This window comes from Alternaria atra, assembly GCF_907166805.1.
Source record: "Alternaria atra isolate CS162 genome assembly, contig: 16, whole genome shotgun sequence".
NCBI lineage: Eukaryota > Fungi > Ascomycota > Dothideomycetes > Pleosporales > Pleosporaceae > Alternaria > Alternaria atra.
In genome coordinates, this window is record NW_025091313.1 from 253,873 (window position 1) to 277,817 (window position 23,945).

Here is a 23,945-nt window from a genome sequence, read left to right on the forward strand (position 1 = left end):
ATAAGAACGTCGGCACAGCTGAAACCAAAGCAAACAAGCTATCCTCTCAAGATCCACTACGTCGCTACAATCTGCCATGTCTCAAGTAAACGTCAAGGAAACAACCAGCGGGTCGAGCTACGTCGCAGAGCTACAAGTATTGGCAAAGGAGTCGTCAAGGATACTAGTAGAAGAAGGAGGCGTGTACAAAATCCTAGATCAGAAGGCTTATGAAGAAAGGGACATAAGCGTTCCTGATGGGATTCCTCGTTTCACTAGTCGCGACCACCGGAGCCAGCTAAAAAAGGCTGGCTACGATAAGATATTGCAGGGTACGATCTTGGAGTATGGGGGTAAATTGCTCTTCGTTTATCGTCTGCGAGACACAGATTCATTCCAGTGGTTGAAAGAAAAGAATTTCGAGAAAGTGTTCGGCAAGGACGAGGCTGCGCGCTTCAAGAGAGATTTTGCATTCGCGTCTGCTGGCAAACCAGTCACTCGGGCTCAGGAAGAGATGGAAGACAACGAGAATCACCTGACGGGAGCTGGCCATAGAGAGGTCGAGACACTGTCGCACTGTCTTGTGCAACTCGTTGAAACACTCATGACAACGATATCCAAAGACGGCAAATTCTCACCAACACACCTCAGAAGTTATCTTGCCAATTCTTTTGGACAGTGTTCCGAAACGTTACGAGAGCATCACGAAGCTGACCTACAAGAATCTACATCAAAGGACCAGGTGGATAGCACAGAAAATTCCAGCAAGTCTACGGTAGCAGCGTAGAATCGACACAGGAAGGCACCTTATAGAACATGGAGGAGAAATATCTTTTTTATTAAAATTGTCATCAAGGAATACTGTTGAATTGGCCAAACGAGGACTCATCCTGCATCCATCGTCTTACACGACACCTTACTCGAGCGTTCAGTATGATACTGGTGTGATACCAAGTCGTACTGTACTCTCACATATCGTTCTGTGATTTATCTCACGCTCGCGTTTATCCTATCCCATGCCATGTATGCGGCTGTGATGTGCTTACCCACGCAGAGAAGACCTCTATGTAAAGGAAATCCCCATCGCGGTCCGCCTCTATACAGTTTCGCTTTGCTCAGTAACTTCTCAGGATCTTGGGCTGCGTCCAAGAAATCTTGTTATCTTGGAATTTTTCGGCGTGTGGGAAACATATCTGCTCGAGTTAACACTATGTTTCTAAAGAGAAAAGGGTGATCAGCTTCGCCTCGAACAAGTCTAGAGATACAGACAGGAAGTACGTTAGTGAGCTCTGAAGAGATCATGGTTGTCCAAGCGGATTACGTTAGGTGGAGATGTAGCGCGTGCGCAATCACAGTGGATCAGTCACTGCGGTAACATGCCGCATCACTGAGAGTAGAATTCAGGGAACAAGTTCGGGGAAGCGGCTCCTAGTATGTCTGCGTCTGATCGTAATTGACCCTGTTATAGCTAGGAAACCACGCCATTGCGTACAAACTACATAAGAGCAGGTCGCGTTCTGGCAATTTTCTAGCTCTTCTTCAATCCTGTCTTCGAGGTATTTGGATGTGTGGCGGTGTCTGAAACAGATACCGTGAGCGCGCATGCTGCGCCGACGCGCTTAACTGGCCTTGCCAGGCTGTGTTGTAGATATGCCACATTTGCTTTCCGAATTTCGAACTACTGCATAGTCAACCCCACGCGTTGTTATGGGCGTCCTCAGGGCCTCTGTTGAGATCGTCGACGTTGTGGTACCATTGACGATGGGCAGGTTGGGTACGCACGTGCGAGCCATCACCAAGATTCGTCCCACTCTCCGCCGAACTATGTAGCAGTGGGATTGGCAAAACGACAGCAGTGTTGTTGAAGGCGAGCATTACTCGCAGCGTACAGATCGCTCTTCGTAGCATAGTCGGGTTCTTGCATTGTCCCGCATCCTCGCTGCATGGTTGGAGGCGTGGCCCATCACAGCAGTCGGGTTGGCTGTCACGGGTCCAGCAGGCGCGAAGACCACCTCGTAAGCTTTGCCGCATGAGCCGCGCACTGCAAGAGCTGTCTGATGGTACCTGCATCGCATCGGCTGATGTGTAGAGCCAAGATGCCCGGACTCGGTTCAGAAGTTGGCCGAAATGCTGGGGCAAGGCTACTGACAAGGCCAAGGATGGGATAGCATAGGCGTCGTGTACGTCGAGCGTTGCATACAATACCTGTAAAGGTGCTTCACCCAGTCAGCACCAGGCTCGTCAGGCAATCAAGCGTGACAGATCGACTGCGAACTGGACCTGATCCTGTGATACAAGCGAGACTGATCGACACACGGCTGGGGCATCTGCATAAGCAATTTGGAGGATCCGTCGGCTCCGCGCAGGGCTGTCACGACGAGAACTGTGCCCCAGTGGAGCGTCTGCTTGGCAGTAAGCAGCTTACGGTTCCCAAGTGGGTTTGCGCACAAGATCAAGCGACAGAGATTTCGGCGTCCAAGCGAACCGCGTTTACTTCGCTCACCTTCTGTACACGCCGTAGTGTAGACAAGGGCAGGCCAGGCTCCTGCAAGCAGCTGTGCCGCGCAATCTGCAGGTTCACGCGCGAGCCACTTTGCGACAGAGGAGCCTGAAGCGGGGCCGCGGTAAAACAGCGACCGCCCCCCAGCTATCTCGCTGCATGTCCTCAGTCTCGCCACGCTTCCCAATGCCACAAAACATGCACTTCCCTTCTCAAAAGGTGACGCTGTAAGACGTCAAGGATCGACCCACTCAGCTCTTTTCCCATTGCTATCGCCGTCATTTCAGCCAGCTCGCCGCCGAAAACAGCCGCCACCGCACCACCATCCGCGCATCCGTCCGCCTTCCTTCGACGACAAACAAAGCAACAGAGCTCTTCTAGGGGTTAAACGTGAAGAATAGAGATAGGCCGGAGGTAGAAAATCAGCACGCGCGTCCGTCACAATTCATCATCGCGTCTTTGGGCTTACCATTCGGCAGCTATGCCCAATGGCCTCGGCACCGGGAGAAAATCCCGTATCATCGCAGCGATTACAGTCGCGGATTCAAGAGATACGACTGCGTCTGGGAAAACACAATACATCTCGGAAAATTGCTAGCAGCACGAGCCCCGTTCACCCTGGTTACCCAGATTCTCTTAACTACATACAGACCCCGGGCAGAACCCCTATACTCGAGCTTCCCAATGAGCTTCTGTTGATGATAGATCGTCATCTAGACAAGCAGGCTTTATTGAGCTTATTGCGTGTCTGTAAAAGCCTTCATAAACTACTTGGAAAGTGCAAAATATTTACTGCTTGGGAGTGGCTTGCAAACGACCCCCTTGCTGAAGGAACCATGAAGCTGCTTGAGCAGCTCGAGGCCAGGGATTCTCAGTTTCTGTTAGTCAAGGGTTTTAGGCGATACAAACCCGGCACCGATCAAAGAGGAACTCTCAAAAGCTTTCTAGCTGGCAGGAAGAACGACAGCAAGCTGTGCACCTCATTACTCAGGATTGATCTGACGGCAAGGCTGGAACAAGACGCACAATTTCTGTTGGAACATGGGGCAGATAAAGAGGAATGGAAAAGTTATAAGCAGCATCGACATCGAAGAGAGGACAAGAGGCCGTTGAATCGCCGGCGAGCCAGACTGCAGGGGGCCACGGCTGCTAGGACCGCTTGCATCAGCACATTAGAAACCGTGGGAAGAGATAGAGAGAGTCTAGTAGGGCGCTGAAGAGCCCTGGGGTACTTAGATCCAGAAAGAAAAACCAACAATGAACGCATTGAACAGAGGCACAGTTTGCGATGAATCTGTGCCAGACCTTCCCGACCAGCCTTTACTGCGGGTGTGGATGTATCCAAACATACGATCCCGCCTTCATTCTTTGAATGCACGTTCTAGCGGATGGAGAAGATCCAGGACACCAAAGGCTATCTTCCACTGCTTGACAATGAGTGGAAGATCATCGGGAGACTTGAGGAAGTCTAACTAAGAAGATTCGCTTTCTGAGGATCCCAGATTTTGAAAGGGGATGTCTCCACGGGTTACGGCTGCGGCACTTCTCAAAGATCGGGTACCAAACGCTACGTGGCTGGCAAGCGAGCGAACAGACCTGCGGACAGTTGATACTGCGCTGATCATGGAGGTACATCTCAAGGGAGAGGGACAGGATCGCCCGGCTCGATGTAAAGATGCGGTACAGCAACCACGCCGCAGTCACGCGATAGCCAACAGGACAGCGCCTGGCGAGAGCGAGTCGACGTGGTACATCCGATAGTGTTCTATACAAACGTCTTGCCCTTTACCTTTAGAAAGGATTCAATGCGGAATGCGCTCACTGGCAAAGCTCCCCTGTTGAGACTAGCACGACCCTGGCATGTCTTGTCCTCAGTTCAGCTACGTGGCCAGGGCAGCTCGATATCAGTTTTCAACGACGAAGACTTACCGGAATCACACCTTCTACATTAGCATACATGGGGCGAGACAGCAGACCGTCGATGGAAGTCGGACGGTGCGCGGGGTCGAAAACAGCAATGACACAGCGCTGGCAGCCTTCTTGCGATGCCATATTTCCTAAGCCTCCAAGGTGCTTATTGCTTACCGGCCGTCATTTTCGACATGTGCACCAGCAAGCACACGACCCTTGATGTATAAGCACCTGCCATAGGGAGGCATTCCCGTAACCATCTAGTGCGACGTTTTGCTCTTCCCACCGACTCCACGGTGTGTTGATCAGCCCGAGAGCTTTAGAATACTCGAAGTCTATCACCCGCTACTATACTGGCGCAGCAGTCGTTTCAGGCTTACCTCCTCACACAAGACAATTGACATTGAGCCACTGTACACGCTGAGATGGCGAGAGGGTGCGTCGCTCGAACTATCTGTGTTCTGCTGTCTATGACGGCGGCAGTAATGGCAGAGCCCTCACCATATGTAAGCATGCAATTGCATAACAAGCCCTTACCATTCTTTGAGATGTTGCCAGGAATGTGAGCCGTCGGAATGTTCTGTACGATCCTGTACCGCACAGCAGCAGACAACACGCATGCCTGGTTGGCATGGGCCGGCCCAAAAGGTATTGCGGTCGATCCCTGCAACCCTGCGGGGTTCAACCTTGTGATTCTCACCGAAGTGGCAATACATCAAGGTGAAGGATTTCCCGGACTAGGAGACGTAATATGGGAAAATAACCTTCCAAAGTACCATACGGATGATTGCACCGTCAAGGGTAATGATGTCAATAGCCCTCCCACAATCGATTGTGGCAAAACTTATGTACAGGACTTCAAGCGCGACGCGCGATGGGGGGACTTTGAGTTGGCCATATAAGAGTGAATTTATCGAAAACGCTCCACTGGTTATATTGTGTTCAGTACTTTGTGGTACAGCACCGCATAACGAACCCCTCACAGAAGACATGCGCTAACTAGTTTAGCCCTCTCTCCAATGTACGTCAGGCCCCTACATCAAGCGACACAGAAGAGTATCCATAGCTTATCTAGCAATATAATTCTTATTCAGCCACTTCACGAGCTTCCCAATCGCTCCCGACTCTAGCGTTTGCGGGCAACTCTGACTCGAAGAATGTTGAAGTAACCCCGAGAGCGTCCGAAAATCGCGATTGCATTTCTGACACTGGAAAGGCAATAAAATATCAGTGTACGGCTCTCTGAGATCTTCTCCCGCCCGCATCTTTGCACGGAATTCCTTGTTGATGTACGTTCTCGCTTGGTAACATTGGGCTGCAATCATGTTCAAGCCTTGCGAAGTCAAGTCCGACTGGCATGACCCAGTCTCCAGGTGAGCTATCATATCTGGGACGTCCTTGAACTTCCAATAGCACCCATAGCATTCCACGGTGCGTTCTATGTGAGTTACTTTGTGCTTTATATGCCAGTCAGCCTAGAGACAACCGAGGTGCTGAGGTCGCTCACATTTTCCAGATTACTGAGGCTATCGAAGTGGCTCTCGCACACCGGGCAAACGTGTGCTTCGACTACATGTCCACTGGTGTGTTGTCCTGGTATCGTCTTATCGCTGTCGCCATACCCTTGACAAGATTCTCTTCGTTGAGTAGAGTGATGGTGTTGGACCAAGCCTTTCGATGGCATATCGTCAAGCTCGCAATCGAAATCTCTGTGGTGATAACTGGTGCCGTTGCATGCAAATGGTTTGTTATAGTTTTGATCGCCTGCACTTTGGAGGGAAGCGTGAGCAGCTGACTAGGCAATGACGAAAGCTGTCGTACCGGACGGTCATGATCGTGATCATTGAGACGATTATGTAGACGCGCTACGTATGTATTGTTTGCGACAAGTCTTGTTTCTGGACCTGTAGTGAGTTGTGGATGCAAATAATGCTCAAGGCTATTCCCCCGAAGGGAAGATCGGTCGAACTGTACATTTGAAGTATGGCATTACGGTACTGTACTAATTCAAACGCCTTCTACTACAAACCTCAGTTGCCTATCTTCCATTTACCAACAATTGTAGTCCGATCGTGCATGACAGCCTCCGAACAACAGACATAAGCGGCTTACGAGTAAGCGGTCACGTGATAGCCATGCCCCACAATTGCTGTGAGTGCTTACCGTCTCGTCCAGGTCGCCTCCTATGCGACCATAACAGCAACGTAGCTTACACTCGCTTGCAGAATCGGCTTCCGGTATCTACACTTCGCGCTCTTTCTCACAGCAGGGGGTCAGCCTCGCTTAGCGGGAGCTATACTTTATACGCTTTAGATTAACTTAAGCTGCCCAGCTCCTGCTAGTATCTGTAACATGATACTTCTCTATCGCTGGAAGCTCATAACCCTGTGGCTGGTGCGGGTCAACCGTCCTCCCTGCTAGCGTCGCTGGAGGAGTTGGTCAGTTTAACGATGTTGAAGTGGCGAATCTTCAACGCCAACGTCGTAGTTCTAAAAGTAGCTATCTCACTACTACTTGAATTTGGGGCATGCTTGAAGCTTCTCTGTGTTAAATCAATGTAGTATACAGTTATGCTTATCCCCAGCCCTCTATAAGATAGAGAAATGATAATTTGTATAAGAACAAGTTACGTTAAGTGAATATTGTATCCTGAGTGTGACAGATCTACGAACGGCAGCTAAACACATGGCCAGCCAAGCGCAGAGACAGCAAAGGATTGAGGGTACGCAGCCCTAAACCTTGGGTCGTTCAACGTTGGAGTGGGCGCCCCTGTCGAGCAGCAGCTTCACCACCGCCTCGTGGCCTTCAATTGAAGCCGCCTGGAGTGCGTTGCCGTAGCGTCCACCCTGCGCGTTGACATCGGCGCCCTTGTCGAGCAGCAGTTTCACTACCGCCTCATAGCCTCCCCATGAAGCCGCGTAGAGTGCGTTGCTGTAGTATCCACCCTGCGCGTTGACATCGGCGCCCTTGTCGAGCAGCAGCTTCACCACCGCCTCGTGGCCTCCCCATGAAGCCGCCTGGAGTGCGTTGCCGTAGTGTCCACCCTGCGCGTTGACATCGGCGCCCTTATCGAGCAGCAGCTTCACCACCGCCTCGTGGCCTCCCCGTGAAGCCGCCTGGAGTGCGTTGCCGTAGTGTCCACCCTGTGCGTTGACATCGGCGCCCTTATCGAGCAGCAGCTTCACCACCGCCTCGTGGCCTTCAATTGAAGCCGCCTGGAGTGCGTTGCCGTAGTCTCCACCCTGCGCGTTGACATCGGCGCCCTTGTCGAGCAGCAGCTTCACCACCGCCTCGTGGCCTTCAATTAAAGCCGCCTGGAGTGCGTTGCCGTAGTATCCACCCTGTGCGTTGACATCGGCGCCCTTGTCTAGTAGCATCTTCACTACTGCATCGTGGCCTCTTTCTGAAGCCGCCTGGAGTACGTTGCCGTAACGTCCACCCTGCGCGTTGACATCGGCGCCCTTGTCGAGTAGCAGCTTCACCACCTCCTCGTGGCCTCCCGCTGAAGCCTCCTGGAGTGCGTTGCCGTAGTATCCACCCTGCGCGTTGACATCGGCGCCCTTGTCGAGCAGCAGTTTCACTACCTGCTCATAGCCTCCCCATGAAGCCGCGTAGAGTGCGTTGCCGTGGTATCCACCCTGCGCGTTGACATCGGCGCCCTTGTCGAGTAGCATCTTCACTACTGCATCGTGGCCTCCTTCTGAAGCCGCCTGGAGTACGTTGCCGTAGAGTCCACCCTGCGCGTTGACGTCAGCGCCCTTGTCGAGCAGCAGCTTCACCATTCTTTGATGTCCATGTTCTGCTGCAAGATATAGGGGAGTCTGGCCGTGGCTATCTCTTCTTTCTAATATGTGTGCTGTCTCTCCTACTTGGTTTGGGAGCAGTGCCTCCAATACAATGGCTAATCCGAAACGTGCTGTAAGATGCAATCCCGTGTTGCCTTTGGGATATAGCTGGCTATACTCCCGATATTTGTATTCTGGACGTAAGAGTACCTGCGCAGCGCAAGAAACTAATTCTTTGTAGGAAAAAAATGAACAGGCTAGATCACATATCTGATCTTCCACTGTTAACGCATGCTCTCCCCAGTGCTTGGCAGCATAGTCTAAAATTGGCTTCCTTGAAGCCTCTCTTCAAGTTCCTCGTCAGAGGAGCAGCTCCCAGTTTTAAATATGCTAAATGATAGGTACGTGAGACAGGTCGAGGCTATATGTGTTTGAGCGCCTGGATTCCATGCATCTCGGATACGTTCAAAGTATTTTGGGTGGTGTAATGCACAAGACGGATGACAGCGCTTTCGTGATCAACGACGACTAGTCCAGCACACACGGACAATAGGTCCTCAACATCAGGTATGTTCTCGGGATCGAGCTCCGCCTCGTCAGGCTCTACTGCCAGAGCACAGCAGATCTCTGTCGTGGTAAGCGGCCGCTTGGCATACGTGATCCACGACAGTACTCTTTTGGCTAGTTCGTAATCTCCGCTTAGCTGGCCTTCTATGCGTTGGGTTGCTTCCTTGTATGCGTCATCGAGTGCGGCTGAGCCTTTGGAGAGCTTAGTCAAGGTTGACTTCACCTCCTTCGCCGTCCTCTTGTCTAGCAGCGAATCAGTGTGGAGGCGAGCAAGAAGAAACCTGGGAACTTGTAAGTCTGCGTTATATCACAAGTTGGCTAGGACAAACGTACATGCCGTTTACCGCCTCTACAATCTTTTCCTGGACAACCTCCTGTAGCGCAGGGTCACGCTGAATACACTTCGGCAGTCGACTTATCTGACCAGCCACGAACCGCTTCACATCCTCTTTACTAGCCTGCACCTCCAGCTTCAGCCCTTCGTTAAACCAGTCTACAATCTCCGGAATAAAACGCGAGGTGGCCATTAGGCGAACGTCACGTCCCGCCTGAAGATTGCGGAGTTTGGCTAGAAACTGGCGCCGAGTGCCGTCGCTATCCAGACATTCATCCAGAGCATCAACCACAATATAGACAGTAGAGTAATGTGCAAGTACATCTCGGAGTGCGCTGAAGACCTCATCAGGCGATGGCCTGGTTCCTCTGTCAGCATGCTGTTTGTGCAACCGTTCCACGGGATCCACTAGCGACGGTCGAGCCTGCACCAGCTGCTTGAGGATAGCTGCCAACATCCTCGAAGTATCCTGCTCCTCCCGAGCCTTGTAGTTGCAGTACACGTAAGCAACTCCATGTTGGCTGCTCTGCACTGATTCCAACAGATGGTCGATCGCGATGGCGGCCACCATGGTCTTGCCAGCTCCCGGGATACCTGGGCAGAAGAGTGTTGCCTGGTGATCACTGAGCCACGTGGCCACCTGAGGCGCATCTAGAAACCATTGGCCTGTTCCCTCCTGCCTGCGCTTTATAATGTCGGATTGTTGTGCGGGGTAGTCTGTGGGAGAGATCCATTCCAGAATCCTGCGGTGCTTCGCGGCGTCTTGATCTTGCCGGATCTCGTCTACGCCCGACTGGATAACAGGTACGTGCGCCCGAACGAAGTGGGTATCGTTTTTGATGGCTTGGGAGAGTTTGCTTTAGGATGTAAGCAACATCGCTCTACCGTCCTGGTAGGGAAGCTTACAAGTGGTCCATCTGTAACGCGATCTCTGCGAGCGACTTCAAACGCTCTATTCGATCTAATATGCCAGCAATCTCCTCCTTCTTGAACTTCCACACGAGCGCCTCGCCCGACTTCTTCAGCCGACCTCCATCTGTTATCTTATTCTGTAGCGCTTCAAGCGCCTGCTTGAACTGGTCGAGCGGGCCCTTAGGGGCTGCGAGCTCTGCGATGGCGGTATACCACAGCTGGCTTAGATCTCCTGTCTGGACGTGATCTCGCAAGGCGCGAAGTAGGGCGGAAAGGTTCGATATCTCAGCCTCGCAGTGCGAGCGTTCTTTCGGGGCATCTCTGACGTCGCTTAGGTACTCGAGGACCTTGGCTGAAAGCTGGAGAACTGCAATGATGCTGGCTGTAACGCTCAGCGGATCCATGTCGTGAAATCGACATAGGTGGCAGATGCGTATGGAGAGGAGGCGGAAATAGAGGACGACGGCATTGTCTAGGTGGGGGAGCTGAAGCGGGAACGGAGGGCTGAGGGATTGCGGCCGCAGCAAGGCTGAACAGCTCGTAGTGCTGCGCCGCACCTTATCGATAACGCCAAATTGTCGTGGCCTCAGCGCTTCTCCACTAGTGAGGCACGTGAGGCCACAATATAGCTTTGGGGCTAATGCATTTTCATAGTCTGTGGGGTAATTGATTTATTGTGTCAGTCATCTGTCTATCAGCGAGATCAACAGTGTTGTGAGCCTTCCAGCGATAGAGGAGTATCATATCACAAATACTAGCAGGAGCTAGGCGCCATAAGTTGGTCTAAAGTGTGTAAGGTATAGCTCCCGCTAAGCGAGGCTGAACCCCCTGCTGTGAGAAAGAGCGCGAAGTGTAGATACCGGAAGCCGATTCTGCAAGCGAGTGTAGAGGCTCTGTGGATTCTGCAAGCGAGTGTAGTACAGTAACTGCACGCGACAGACTTGGAGGACTACTAGAACTGTTGTGTGGATGAGTTTGCGATCTGGACGCGTGAGAGAGATGGCAATCTCGACCCCTGAACGCGACCGCGACCGCGAAGCGACATCCTTGCCAACCGAGCTACTGGCACCACTGAAGAGACGCGCAAGAAACACCACCGAGCAAAATGAACACTACCGCAGGCGACCACCACAGCCAGACCTATCAGCCGACGACTCCGACACCATCCAGATCGAAAGCAGCCAACCCATCCGTCAAGCCAGGAAGAGCACCGCCACCAACAAAGATCTACTTACCGCGTTGACCAAGATCATCCAGCAGCAGAATGAAACGATCCAGAACCTCGAACGCGAAACAAGAGAGATTAGAAAGAACCAGCAAGCTATTATTGACCACAATGTGAAACTTATTGACGAGATCGCTGAGCTGAAGACACGCGTCGACGACCTTGTGGCAACAGCATCCTCTAGTGCGCGTACCTGGGCCGCGGTTGCGTCCGCAAGCGCACCTGCGGAACCAAGCGCCACGTCCGGAACGCTGGCAAACCAGCAGCACACTAACAGAACTAACCTCGCCTCGATCGACGCGCCCAACGTTACAGTAGACATTTCCAGGGCAGATACCGAAAATGGCAGATTGTCAGCAGGAACGGTCAGAGCCGCCGTGGAAAAAGAGATGCGTACAATGGAGAACCAAGAAAACTGGCGATGCCGGGCGGTCACCGTCGACCACGCGACGCAGAGCAGGATCAGGATTGCGTGCAGAGACGAAGATGAGCACCAGCTAGTCAAGAGAGCAGCAGAGAAGATTGGTGCAGGCTCGCGCGTGTTGCGCGATGAGCTCTACCCAGTCAAGATAGACAACGTCAAGAGAACAGCAGTGTTGGATGAGAAGGACGAGATCCGAGCGGGAGCAGCAGAAGCGTTTGGAGGAGAGGATGGAACGACAGTCGCCAAGATTGCGTGGCTTAGCAAGAGAGACGTCCCCAAGGCGTACGGATCTATGGTGGTGTATGTGACCAAGAAAAGTGACGCAAGGAGGCTCATCGCAGAAGGCTTCTTCCACGCGGGCGGAGAGTCCGGCACAACAAGCGCATTTGAGCAGCGACCACGGCCAGGACAATGCTACAACTGCCAGGAGCTCGGCCACAAAGCGTATCAGTGCCGAAAGGCGCAGAGATGCGGGAGATGCGCGAAAGACGGCCACCACCACAAGAGCTGCAACGAGGTAGTGATGAAGTGCGTATTGTGCGGAGGACCGCACGAGTCGTTCAGCAGAAACTGTCGGATGCTATACCCACCTCAACATGAATAGAGTATTTCGCATGATCCAGCTTAATGTTAGAAAGCAAGGCGAAGTACACGACAGCCTGATGAACAACGAAGAGTTGCAAGACGTGTCGGTGGTAGCTATCCAGGAGCCGCATGCACGGAGGATCCAGGGTCGGCTGCTGACGACGCCCATGCTCCATCACAAGTGGACCAAGATGGTGCCATCGACCTGGCGAGAAGGAAGGTGGCCGATATGGAGCATGCTGTGGGTGAATAGAGAAGTAGAAGCGGAACAGGTACGGGTAGAGTCGCCGGACCTGACAGCAGCGATCATCCGGCTACACGAGCGTCGGGTGTTGGTGGTGTCGGTGTACATACCAGGAGGAGACCAGCAAGCACTGCGAGACGTATGCAACAAGCTAGATACGGTGATTGAGGACGCAAGAAGAAGGGCTGGCACGGTAGTGGACGTGGTGCTGGCCGGAGATTTCAATCAGCACGACCAGCTGTGGGGAGGAGAGGATGTGACGCTGGTTAAACAGGGCGAGGCAGACCTGATCATCGATCTGATGACAGAACACGCGCTCAGCAGCCTGCTCCCGCGTGGCACCAAGACGTGGCAGTGCGGAGACTACGAGACGACAATCGACCTGGTGGTAGCGTCAAAAGAGCTGGCAGACACGGTGCTAAGATGCGCTGCCCACGACACCGAACACGGCTCCGACCACCGAATGATCGAGACGGTCTTCGACAGCTCCGTGCCAGTGCCGCAGCAGCGAGAGCGGCTTCTGCTAAAGAACGCACCGTGGAAAGCAATCAACGACAGGATCGCCAGAACGCTCAGCGTAACTCCGCCAGCGGGCACGACGCAGCAGAGGACCGACAGACTGATGGCGGCGGTGCTGGAGGCGGTGCACGCACTAACACCCAGGGCTAAGCCGTCACCATACGCAAAGAGGTGGTGGACGCAGGATCTGACACAGCTACGCCGCATTTACACGCACTGGAGGAACCGAGCGAGAGCCGCGAGACGGACAGGAGTTGCTAGGCCGGACCTAGAGGAGACTGCAAAGGGAGCGTCAAAGCAGTACCATGATGCTATTCGGCAGCAGAAGAGAAAGCACTGGGATGACTTCCTGGCGGACAACGACAACATCTGGAACGCGGCCAAGTACCTGAAGGCGGGCAACGAGGCGTTCGGGACAGTTCCAGCACTTCGCAGAACGGACGGTACAACTACGAGCGACTTTGAAGAACAAGCTGAGGAGTTGCTCAGCACCTTCTTCCCTCCGCTTCCCAGCAGCATCGATGACGAGGGAGCCAGGCCGCAGAGAGCACCCGTGGAAATGCCGACCATCACGCTCGAGGAGGTAGAAAGACAGCTGCACGCCGCCAAGTCATGGAAAGCACCTGGAGACGACGGACTGCCTGTCATAGTGTGGAAGCAGGTCTGGCCGGTAGTGAAGGACCATGTGCTTGCGCTATTCCGACAGTCGCTAGAAGAGGGAGCGCTGCCCAGCCAATGGAGACACGCCAAGATCATACCGCTTAAGAAGCCGGGCAAGGAAGACTACACCATTGGAAAAGCATGGAGGCCGATCTCACTGTTGGCCACGCTAGGCAAAGTGCTAGAGTCGGTGGTGGCAGAGAGAATTTCGCACATGGTAGAGAAACACGGGCTTCTGCCCACCAACCACTTCGGAGCGCGCAAGCAGCGATCAGCCGAGCAAGCACTAGTGCTGCTCCAAGAGCAGATTTACAACGCGTGGCGAGGCCGCCGGACAGTCAGCCTGATCAGCTTCGATGTCAAGGGAGCGTACAACGGGGTGTGTAAAGAAAGACTGCTGCAGAGGATGAAAGCACGAGGCATACCACAGAGACTGCTGAGATGGGTGGAGGCATTCTGCTCAGAGCGCACAGCGTCAATCCAGGTCAACGGACAGGCTTCTAAGATCCAAGAACTGCCACAAGCAGGTCTGCCGCAAGGGTCTCCGTTATCGCCAATTCTGTTTCTCTTCTTCAACGCCGATCTGGTGCAGCGACGTATCGACACGTACGGAGGCGCGATCGCGTTCGTTGATGACTTCACTGCGTGGGTCACAGGCCCGACGGCGCAAAGCAATAGAGAGGGTATCAACGCCATCATCCGAGACGCACTAGACTGGGAACGGAGAAGCGGAGCGACGTTTGAAGCAGAAAAGACGGCCGTTATCCACTTTACTCGCAAGGCGTATAAGAGTGCCACGGAGCCCTTTGTTATTAAGGGGCAGAGTGTATCGCCCAAAGACCACGTCAAGATACTCGGCGTGCTCATGGACGCCAGGCTCAAGTACCACAAGCACATCGCAAGAGCAGCCGCGAAGGGACTGGAAGCAGCACTGGAACTCAGGAGGCTGAGAGGGCTCTCACCCACAGTGGCGCGACAGCTGTTCACGGCGACAGTCGCGCCGACAGTAGACTACGCGTCGAACGTGTGGATGCATGCCTGCAAAGACAAGCTGGTAAGACCCATCAATAGGGTGCAAAGAATAGGTGCACAAGCGATCGTAGGGACGTTCCTCACCGTGGCGACGTGGGTGGCAGAGGCAGAGGCGCACATCCCAAGTGCACAAGAGCGGTTCTGGAAGCGGGCAGTCAAGCTGTGGACGGACATCCACGCGCTACCGGAGACGAACCCATTGCGAAGAAACACATCACGGATGCGAAAGTTTAGAAGACAGTACCGCTCGCCGCTATTCCAGGTGGCAGAAGCGCTCAAGGACATAGACATGGAGCAGATGGAGACGATCTGGCCGTGCATCCTGGCACCATGGGAGAAGAGAGTGCAGACCGTAGTCGAGAACGCGGCACAGGGCCTCGAGGCGAACTGGGCGGTACGCATCGCTGTAAGCAGCTCGTCGCGGAACGGGGTAGTCGGAATGGGAGGCGCGATCAGCATACAGAACAACGAAAAACAATCTTTCTCCGTCACATTGGGCAAGAGAGAGGAACAGAATCCTTATGCGGCAGAGCTGGCAGCAATGGCCGAGGCGCTGAGCAGGCTGCCGAAGCTGAGGTTTCGCAACATTGCACTGATAACAAGGAACAAAGCTGCTGTGCTCACACTTAGAAGACCGCAGCAGCAGTCTGGGCAAAGCTATATTAGCCAGTTCTACAAGACTGTACAGACGCTAAGAAGAGACAGCAACATAGTGACAGTACTATGGCTACCCGCAAGCGAAGAGTGCGAGCTCGCAAGCCTCGCTAAGCAAGAGGCGAAGATGGCAACTAGACTAAATGCTAGGCCACAGACACAGCTCCCTAGGATGCGATCAACTACGCATAATATTGCACGTAAGCAAGGCATAGCCAAGAAGGTGCCAGCAGACGTAGGAGCATACTCTAAACGAATCGACACGGCACTGCCAGGAAAGCACACTCGACAACTCTATGATGGGCTTTCGCGGAAAGAGAGCAGCGTACTTGCCCAGCTCAGAACAGGCATGGCGCAGCTAAACACGTATCGACACCGAATTAAAGCGTCGACGACAGACCAATGCGAATGCGGACAGGCGGCAGAGACGGTGGAGCACTTTCTATTCCGTTGCAGAAAGTGGACCACACAGCGAACAGAAATGCTGCAGTGTACGCAGTCAAGCAGAGGAAACTTGCCGTTCTACCTGGGCGGCAAAGCAGCGACAGACGACGCCAAATGGGCGCCAGATATGGACGCAGTGCGAGCGACGATACGATTTGCAATAGCAACACGAAGACTCGAGGCAAACTGATATCTAACTAGTCACTCGGTAAACCTCAGACACTAACATAAACTTGTCTACAGCCTCGTGCAATAGACAGCAGACAACGCTTCAGCCGCCGAAGATAGGACGCTGAACACTTGGAGAATCTCTTGGAGAAGCCGACTCTAAGCCAGCCTGCCGCCAGCAATACTAACCCACGAGCGTCAGATGAGGTGCATTAAATAGAGAAGAAGCGTTCTAGATATAGAGAAAGGGTTCTGACTTGGATGATAAGCTACACGAAGAAGCGAGCCAAAGAAGATATATGGGCTAAGGAGGCCGAGACGTAGCATAAGAAGTGTAAAGTTAGACTAGCGTTAGTAGCCCTTTCGGCTCGGCCGCCGGGCATAAATAAATTGTGTGTGTGTGTGTGTAGAGGCTCTGTCTTCTAGCCATAAATAATCGGTTGGAATAGCACGATGCCTCTTAAATCTCGTCGAATCCAAGAGGCGTTGGTGCAATACTGAACTTGTCAAGCTGCTATTGCGCAGGACTTCAAGGCGCATAAGCTTAGTGAAGAACGCACGGCAGAAGACATTGTCCTCTTTGCTTACTGTTATGTTCGGCCCCCGGACCTGCCATGCATGTAGACTACGCATGAACCGAATTTCTAAATGCTTACCGCCTCCAAAATCGTGCCTTCAACGTAATGGCTGACCTGGGGTCAACTAACGGAGTCAATCCAGCCACATGCAACACACAAAAGAAAATCAAATGCTGTGTGTCGTCATCAACACCCTCATTTTCACCCTTTCCCAGAATCTCGCCTCGTACAGTTTGTGCCGTTCCTGGAGATCTCTCGCCTTTGTCAACAGCCTAGAGTCGAGAAAGGTTTCAACTTCATCAAGCCGCGGTGCTTGCCACCACTAGGCCGGTCAGAGAGAAGCTTGCCTTGTCGCTAAGCGAGAGCAGAGCGAGCGTGGGATCAAAGATGGTCGATGTGCAAAGATCTAAGATTGCAGGTGCGAGCGACTGGATGGCAAAATTATGCCTGAAATGCAACGACACACGAAAAGATGCTCGTCCATCTACCAAATGTGACACGCGGGCGGACCAAAGCGGAAAACATTCATGGATCTCTCTCACGCACCTGATTTGCGGGTGACAATGGCTTTTATCAAGACGAGTGAACCCTCCGCCTGTGATCTGGGAGTGAAGTGAGATAACACGGCTGGCCAACGAATGTTATTTCAGTTATCACCACCAACACTAGACTGATGTGGCAGGACCCGAAGTCAAGAACGGTTATTTACTTGAGTTTTACCGTGCTGGAGTTAACAAATCCGTAGTCCACGAACACCTCGTCGACCCTGCCCGTAGACCGAAACAATGACGGACTCAGCCTGTCCGATAGCCAATCTGGAAACAAGCAACGACATATGCACCATCTGCTTTTTCGACACCGGAGCCAGCATGCAAAGCTTTCCGGCGAACATTTCTGGATACTTCTATGTCCAGGTCGAGGCTGCCCCTGGCGAAGGAATCTGACAGCATCCCAGATACAAGAAGGCAGTGAAAAAAGGATTCGGAATGGCTAAGAGCTTTGAATAACTGATCGACTCTCTGGGCAACAAAAAGATCAAGGTTACCGTCTCGCCCGACGGTCTTGTTGGAGGTTGTCCTACGGAGTGTCACGCATGGGCCACAAGGAGAATCGCATTCTTCGTCAAGACCAAATTTGACTCCTCGGCTTCGTTGACAGGGACAAATATCGCGTCGTCTACCCAGTTCCTACACTTCTCTGAGTTACCATCGCAAGCTGCGCTCCAAAGTGTCTTGGATGTCTCTGGCCCGCGAGCTGTCACTATTCTATCGGGGATCTGCTAGTCCTCGTCGAAGACCATGACAACAACCACTCAAGAGGAGCCGACTGTAGGCCTCCAAAGCTTGGAGTACAACAGAACCACACAAGACGAGCTGAAGTACATTGCGCGTAGTGCTTCAGCCATTGCAGATCTTGTTATCGTGTCTCGACCCGTGGTGGTGAGGGCTGATTGCGATGATGGCAAACAAGTTTATCAGCCGCCTCACATTTGTTTGGACATTCCCAGTTTCCATTACTACCAGTACGTCAACGAGCTCTTGCGGTCTGGCCGTTGTAGATTCGACGAGGCTCTGCGGTGGCTCCGTGCCCTAGAGAAGCATCACCAACAAATCTCGCATATCTTCCGTGGTTACCTCGAAGACGAGCTGCTGCGCCAAGATCCGTCTGATAAAGCATGTATCAGCAGCGTCACTCCGGGAGGGGCGCCTATTCTTTCGAGCATGTGCCGCTCTCTTGAGAGGCTTCCACATCCATCGGTGGAAAAAGCTATGAGCATGCTTAGTGTGAACGAGCCAGCCTGGACAACGTTCATGCAATTCGTGCCGGCGGAGGAAAGTACGGGTGATTTTCGATCCTTGGGCTATCTTTTCTACGTGTACCAAGTGATACGACATGCGTTTGGTAACGGATCGGAGCATGAGCCAACGCAACCGGGTTTGTTGATCAGTATCGATGACAGTGCCGAACGGGGAGTATATCCTCGAGCGCAAAAGCTGCTCAAAAGAATACAAGAATCTAAAGCGTCAGCCTCGCCTGTACTACTGGAAACATACCTCTGTCGACGCGTCTTCGTCGATAACAACGCAAACGGAGCCGAGCTGTATTTCCACGATCCGCACCCCGGGTCAGTGTACGAAAAGTACAGCAACTAGAGTGGTTTCTTGTCTTCTAGCAGTTCGAATACGTCTTATGGGACGGACTCGTCTAGTAGTAAAGGCGACATTGCCCTGGAAACGGATCCGAAGCCGTGCAAGCTGGACACCTTGGAGGTGATCGAGAAACTGTACGGCGAGAGATCGGCCACGCTGCTACGCAAGCTGTGTTCAGAGACAGGGCTCTGCGTTGGGAAAGACTTCGTGGTATAGCTGGGTAGAGCTATGCTTTATCATGACTCAAATAACCAACAATAAAGGACGTCAGGGACACACCGAGATCCTATATTGCGATGTGTAGACTATTGGGATACACATCATCGACCCGATCTACCCTGTGGTCTGAATAAGGCAATTGGACACCTTGGGGTCTACGTTCAAGTCATAGCTGTGCGCTCTGTAGGAAATAGTAGATGAGCAATGAAGGACTGCAGATATCTGATGTATTGAACCACACTATGTCATGTTTACCTTCCTATCCTGCACCATCTGCTGGCGCTTAGCGATATAACCCATCCAAGACGTCAAGCGAGAATGGATTCGAGATCTCGGGCAACCGCTTGCAGGCGGTCACACCGCGATTGTCCGCAAACAGCCCAACACCAATCGTTGACTATGTCGAAGTCGCAACCGAATCGCTTTCGAGCCGCGTCGCAAAACACGGAATCTAGAGCCTCACCGTAGGTTGTCTTTCCTTCCCTTGCTTCCCTCAGATACTCTGCTTGTAGGGGAATACCTCTCGACACACCTTTGATTACTCTCTCAGTCGTGGCGTTGTAGAACAGTACCATCTCAAACGCAGCACCTGAGCCGTCCCTTTTCGAGGTGCGAACGTAGCCTTGGATGGCTCCGATGACAATGGTTCCGATATCTCTAGTCTGGACGAGCTCTCGATTCTGACCCACGAAATCAACCATCGCCTCTATACGATCGGCTAGCACTTTAATACCCTGCTCATTGTACGCTTGTTTGATCGGTACGCCAGGCGCGTGAGATAGTATGCATAATCTATCTCCTTCCACATCCGTCCTGACCTTGTCCTCGAGCACTTTGACTTCGCCAGCGTCCTCGGTGTCGATGAGAAGCAGAACGTTCTTTCCGCATAACTTAGGGAAGCACGAATTGCGAAACGACAGATCGCCTGTGCTTTCAGAAGCTACCAGCGACTGTCGATACAGGTAGCTAAATCCACTCCGCAAGCCGGGAGGTTGCAAAGTGTCCCTCTGACCTAGGTCTTGATACGACAGCATTGTCGACATCTGGAGACAAACAAGCTATTGCCTTGCGGAGCGAGCAAGGATCACTTCTTCAACTATCAAAGTACCTGTGGCAGGTACCCTCGTATGAATATCTGATACAGGAGTATATAGCTTCTACACACCTGTCAGACGATTTGTTGTACACGGGCTGCAAGGAAAGCTCGTAGGTCGTAGCCGATCGCAAGCCTAGATTTCGGAACGCGGGATGTAAGAGATTTCATGTCACAGTGGAACATGGTGACCACGGTACCGCTGATGACACAATGACAGCGATAATGTAAGGGTCTTACGACAAGGGTTCTGCTACTGTGAGCTAGCAACGAGATGACCATAACCAACATCATCGGGCAGTACACGCCCATTGTTCGCTCTGTGGCAAGTCACAGTTCACTCAGAATCTGCTTGGCGTTGTGAACGGTCTCTTTTCTCACGGTTAAGGCGAAATGTTCAAAACCAAAAGAAACCCCGCCAAACACTTGACTCTGGGCCTCACCTGTCGCATTATCGTGCGTACGTCGGGATCGCGCCTTCAATCTCGTTTCTGCTCACAGCTGGGCATACTTCTGAATGGATGATCAGGTTTATGTAGACTTGAACTCCCTGCCTAACAGGTCTTGTGTCCTGGCTGACCGACTCGTCGTGCCTCCTCTCCAAGGCAATACTTCTGATTCTCACCAAAGACGTCACATCATCTAGGTAACGCGACTTCGAAACGTCGAGACGCCCCACTGGCGTCATGCTTTCTACACGCAGCGAATGAAGCTCGATTAACATCACAAGTACACTCGCCGCTCTGGACACAAAGTAACCTGCCAGATGTTCGCGGGCCGTTGATTGTGTCCAAGGTCGAAATCGACTCACACATGTTAGACAGATTACCATTGGAGCTCTGCTTGACAGTAGCTGCGGCGCTAGGAGCAGATGCAACGCTGCGAGACTGGGTCAGTATAAGTGTAACCTGTCGAGCCTGGCGACACGGCACGCGATCCTGGTTACAAGAATGGTTGACTACACAGAGTCTTGGTAGTACATTTGGCCGTGGGACGTGGAGCGTGGCAGAATTGGCGTTTGCCAGTCGACATACAGATGGTAAGTGGACAAGGCAAATAGTTTACGCTATTCGGCTAACGCAACAGTCTTGTCATCGAACGCCATCTCACTGACGTGCTATTTCGAAGCAAACGCCAGGGCTCGCGGGTGGCTGACCAGAGAAAGCGGCCGCGTCCCACCGTGCGTAGATGCGGGTTGTACACGATCCCGAACCCATCTCGCGCCAGGATCCCTACGTCGGGCCTACTTGGTGATTGTGGTCCATCATTCAGGGCGTCATGTGTGGACCGAGCCGACACGCAGGATCGCATTCGCGCGATTGGACACAGCTGCCTTGCACTTTGTGGGTCGCCGTATAGCGCCCTCCATGTATGGCGTTGATGCGAAAGACAGACAGTATATGGTGGGCTGGATTTTCCGGTCTTTCCGCTACGGTCTGTTCTCTGGGCCAGCAAGTTGTGAATGTAGCGTCCACCGCGGTATCTGTGCGCATTGTGTGGCGCAAGCGCAAGTCCGTTTTGTATGGGAAAATGGCTATAGCCGTGTACTTCCGTACGGGAGTGACCACTGGTACCGCGGCGTGACAGACGCAGTAGATGAGACGATCGATGCAGATACCTGGCTCCAGTGCTGTGGTATTCAGAGGTGGGATGTGTGAGAAATTGCGAAACTGAGCCGCAATGCGACCGGTCGTTATTGATTAAGATCAGGTTCTGGCCGTAAAAAGCTACCGTGGCCTATACACTCACGACATCGTAAGCTGTGGTTGCTAGTATGGTCGCAATTCATGTTTCCCTTGGAATCTTAGCCTGACTGAATTTGCTGTCGTATAGAGGCGCGTGCCAGTGGAGCGGTGTTGACAGACCCAGTATGACACGGCGTAGCTATCCAATGTCCCGACATTCTCTGCACTTCTATCCGATGCGCCATAAGCGCAAGCATGATCACTCGCCTGTGGCCACAACATCGACTAGGCTCCTTGTACTAATGCCAATCGAGCCGTTACTCCCAATTCTCAGCCTGGAACGCTGTAGAATCTCACAGACTGGCGTATCTATCATGGGACTTTGGGAAGATCAGTCGACCGCTTGAGAGAGCCATGATCTAGGGTTGACTCTCGCACTCACAAGACCCCTTCCACTTGTGTCACAACTTGCTCATTGCCCACGCTAGATTCTGCCTGCCTTTGGAGATTTGATGGGACGCCAAACATCTCATCACCTCCTCGGCATTGTGCGCCTCGCGGATGATATCGGCATTCGCTTCTTTCACGAAGCCTTTGCCTACAGCCGCTCGAACCCAGCTCATAAGCGCGCTCCAATAATGGTCAACACTAAATGCCACAATTGGCATGCTGTGAATGCCCAATTGGTTCCACGTTGTGATCTCCATGAGCTCCTCGAATGTGCCGTAACCGCCTGAGAGGGCCACAAAGCCTCCGCCCGGTCCGCCTCGGATCACCTCTTCGACCATGAGCCTTTTGCGGGTGTGCATGTCCTCGACGATGGTTGTGCGCCCGTAGATTGATTCGGTGATGCAATGGCCCAACGGCGAGGAAGGATCGGCGTTTTCGAACTTCACAAGAGGCTCCGGAATGATACCGTGGACGCTGTCGGGTCCTGCCAGAGCGACAAGAGTACGCGCTATCTCACCCATCAAGCCAACAGTCCCGCCGCCGTAGACCAAATTCACACCGGCTTCGTGCAGTGCGCCTGCGAGGGAGTGAGCTGCCTTGATGTGTAGCGGAGAACTGCCCGTTGATGCGCCGCAGCTGGATGGTAAGCATGGAGTTTGGCAGAGGCATGGTATACGTACAAGACGCACACGACAGGTTTCTTTCTCGCTCCTGCCACGAGACCTGCCATGGGCGAAAGCGTCGATGGAGGCGGTATCGTGGCGGTGATCCGATCACTTATGGTCCTGTTTCCTAGCCAGGCAGAGACGCAGCGGACCTGCCCTGCGATATTCGAACGTGAGCGTAAAGTATTGTGTACATGCGAATTCATTGCATCTTGTATACAGACGTTTCTACATCCGTGCTACGCTTGTGCGATGTCTCACCACATTGCATTGCCATGCACAGTGAGTGTCTAAAATTGCTACATATTGATGCACCCTGAGGCTATTCGTTCCTTGCTAGCGAACGGCAATGCCTCCTGCGCACAGTAAACATACGCTTGTGTTTGTGTAAGTCATTCGCATCGACGCCCGTGTATTTCCAAGCGTGGCAGCACTAGGTGGAGTCAGCATAATCTAGCAAGGCGCTTACCTCGCCAAACGCTCCCTACCTCCGCCATGGTGCTTCGCAGAGCAAACTTAGTGATCAACCATCATCATTACTGGAAAAAGATTTCGATTGGCACGAAATTGACTACACTCTCCAATGGTCAATATAACCTTCCGATCAACCTGCTTACCCTCGAAACTGGCAGGTACCACTTGGTAGCAAGAGGTTCTATCTATATCAGTATGATACCCTAGGGATACAGGTGTCTGTTCACTCCGAAGATCGATCCTCGACTCTCTCCTAACTTACAAACCTTGCTTGTTCCTCAGTGATACGAGCTTGTGATCTTCACCATCGATATGTTCCACGGTATAAAGATCATGATCGCATTCGGGCCGCCACACTATGCACCAGAACTTGACGATATATGGGAAACATACTTTAAGGATGACGTCCTCCCTAAACTTGAGGAGTGCAACTGGATACAAGAAAAATCAGGTTGGGTTGGCTGGAATGTGAGAACATGAAGTTCGCAGCAAAGATTCTGTGCAATTGCGGGTGGCGGGAGGGCACAAATTACTGGGGTGGTGTTCGCTTCGATCCCGCATTACAAGAGCCGCCGAAACGGGATCACGCTACGAAATCAAAGAACGAACCGCGAATCACATCAGAACGAGACATGAAAACTGCTTGTCATGCTTCGAAAAGCGCCTTGCATCGATGATCTCATGCTAT

At 52.6% G+C, this 23,945-nt stretch overlaps 6 protein-coding genes across 6 annotated transcripts; 3 read left to right on the forward strand and 3 right to left on the reverse strand.

Annotated features, from left to right (window-relative positions):
* Positions 1-76: 76 nt before the first annotated feature.
* Positions 77-766, forward strand: ALTATR162_LOCUS110 (uncharacterized protein; the record flags this gene model as incomplete). The annotated part of the gene is made up of 1 exon (XM_043307703.1): positions 77-766. The coding sequence occupies one exon, from the start codon at positions 77-79 to the stop codon at positions 764-766; it is 690 nt and encodes a 229-aa protein (XP_043163638.1).
* Positions 767-8,596: 7,830 nt separating this feature from the next.
* Positions 8,597-10,392, reverse strand: ALTATR162_LOCUS111 (uncharacterized protein; the record flags this gene model as incomplete). Its single annotated transcript, XM_043307704.1, has 3 exons — positions 8,597-9,023; positions 9,076-9,933; positions 9,983-10,392. 3 exons carry the CDS (start codon positions 10,390-10,392, stop codon positions 8,597-8,599), a joined length of 1,695 nt encoding a protein of 564 aa, XP_043163639.1.
* Positions 10,393-10,987: 595 nt separating this feature from the next.
* On the forward strand, positions 10,988-15,965 carry ALTATR162_LOCUS112 (uncharacterized protein; the record flags this gene model as incomplete). The annotated part of the gene is made up of 2 exons (XM_043307705.1): positions 10,988-12,081; positions 12,242-15,965. The coding sequence occupies 2 exons, from the start codon at positions 10,988-10,990 to the stop codon at positions 15,963-15,965; spliced, it is 4,818 nt and encodes a 1,605-aa protein (XP_043163640.1).
* Positions 15,966-17,819: 1,854 nt separating this feature from the next.
* Positions 17,820-18,674, forward strand: ALTATR162_LOCUS113 (uncharacterized protein; the record flags this gene model as incomplete). The annotated part of the gene is made up of 1 exon (XM_043307706.1): positions 17,820-18,674. One exon carries the CDS (start codon positions 17,820-17,822, stop codon positions 18,672-18,674), a length of 855 nt encoding a protein of 284 aa, XP_043163641.1.
* A 524-nt stretch (positions 18,675-19,198) lies between these two features.
* ALTATR162_LOCUS114 (uncharacterized protein) lies at positions 19,199-19,924 on the reverse strand (the record flags this gene model as incomplete). Its single annotated transcript, XM_043307707.1, has 1 exon — positions 19,199-19,924. One exon carries the CDS (start codon positions 19,922-19,924, stop codon positions 19,199-19,201), a length of 726 nt encoding a protein of 241 aa, XP_043163642.1.
* A 2,205-nt stretch (positions 19,925-22,129) lies between these two features.
* On the reverse strand, positions 22,130-22,848 carry ALTATR162_LOCUS115 (uncharacterized protein; the record flags this gene model as incomplete). The annotated part of the gene is made up of 2 exons (XM_043307708.1): positions 22,130-22,754; positions 22,799-22,848. 2 exons carry the CDS (start codon positions 22,846-22,848, stop codon positions 22,130-22,132), a joined length of 675 nt encoding a protein of 224 aa, XP_043163643.1.
* Between the last annotated feature and the right edge of the window lie 1,097 nt (positions 22,849-23,945).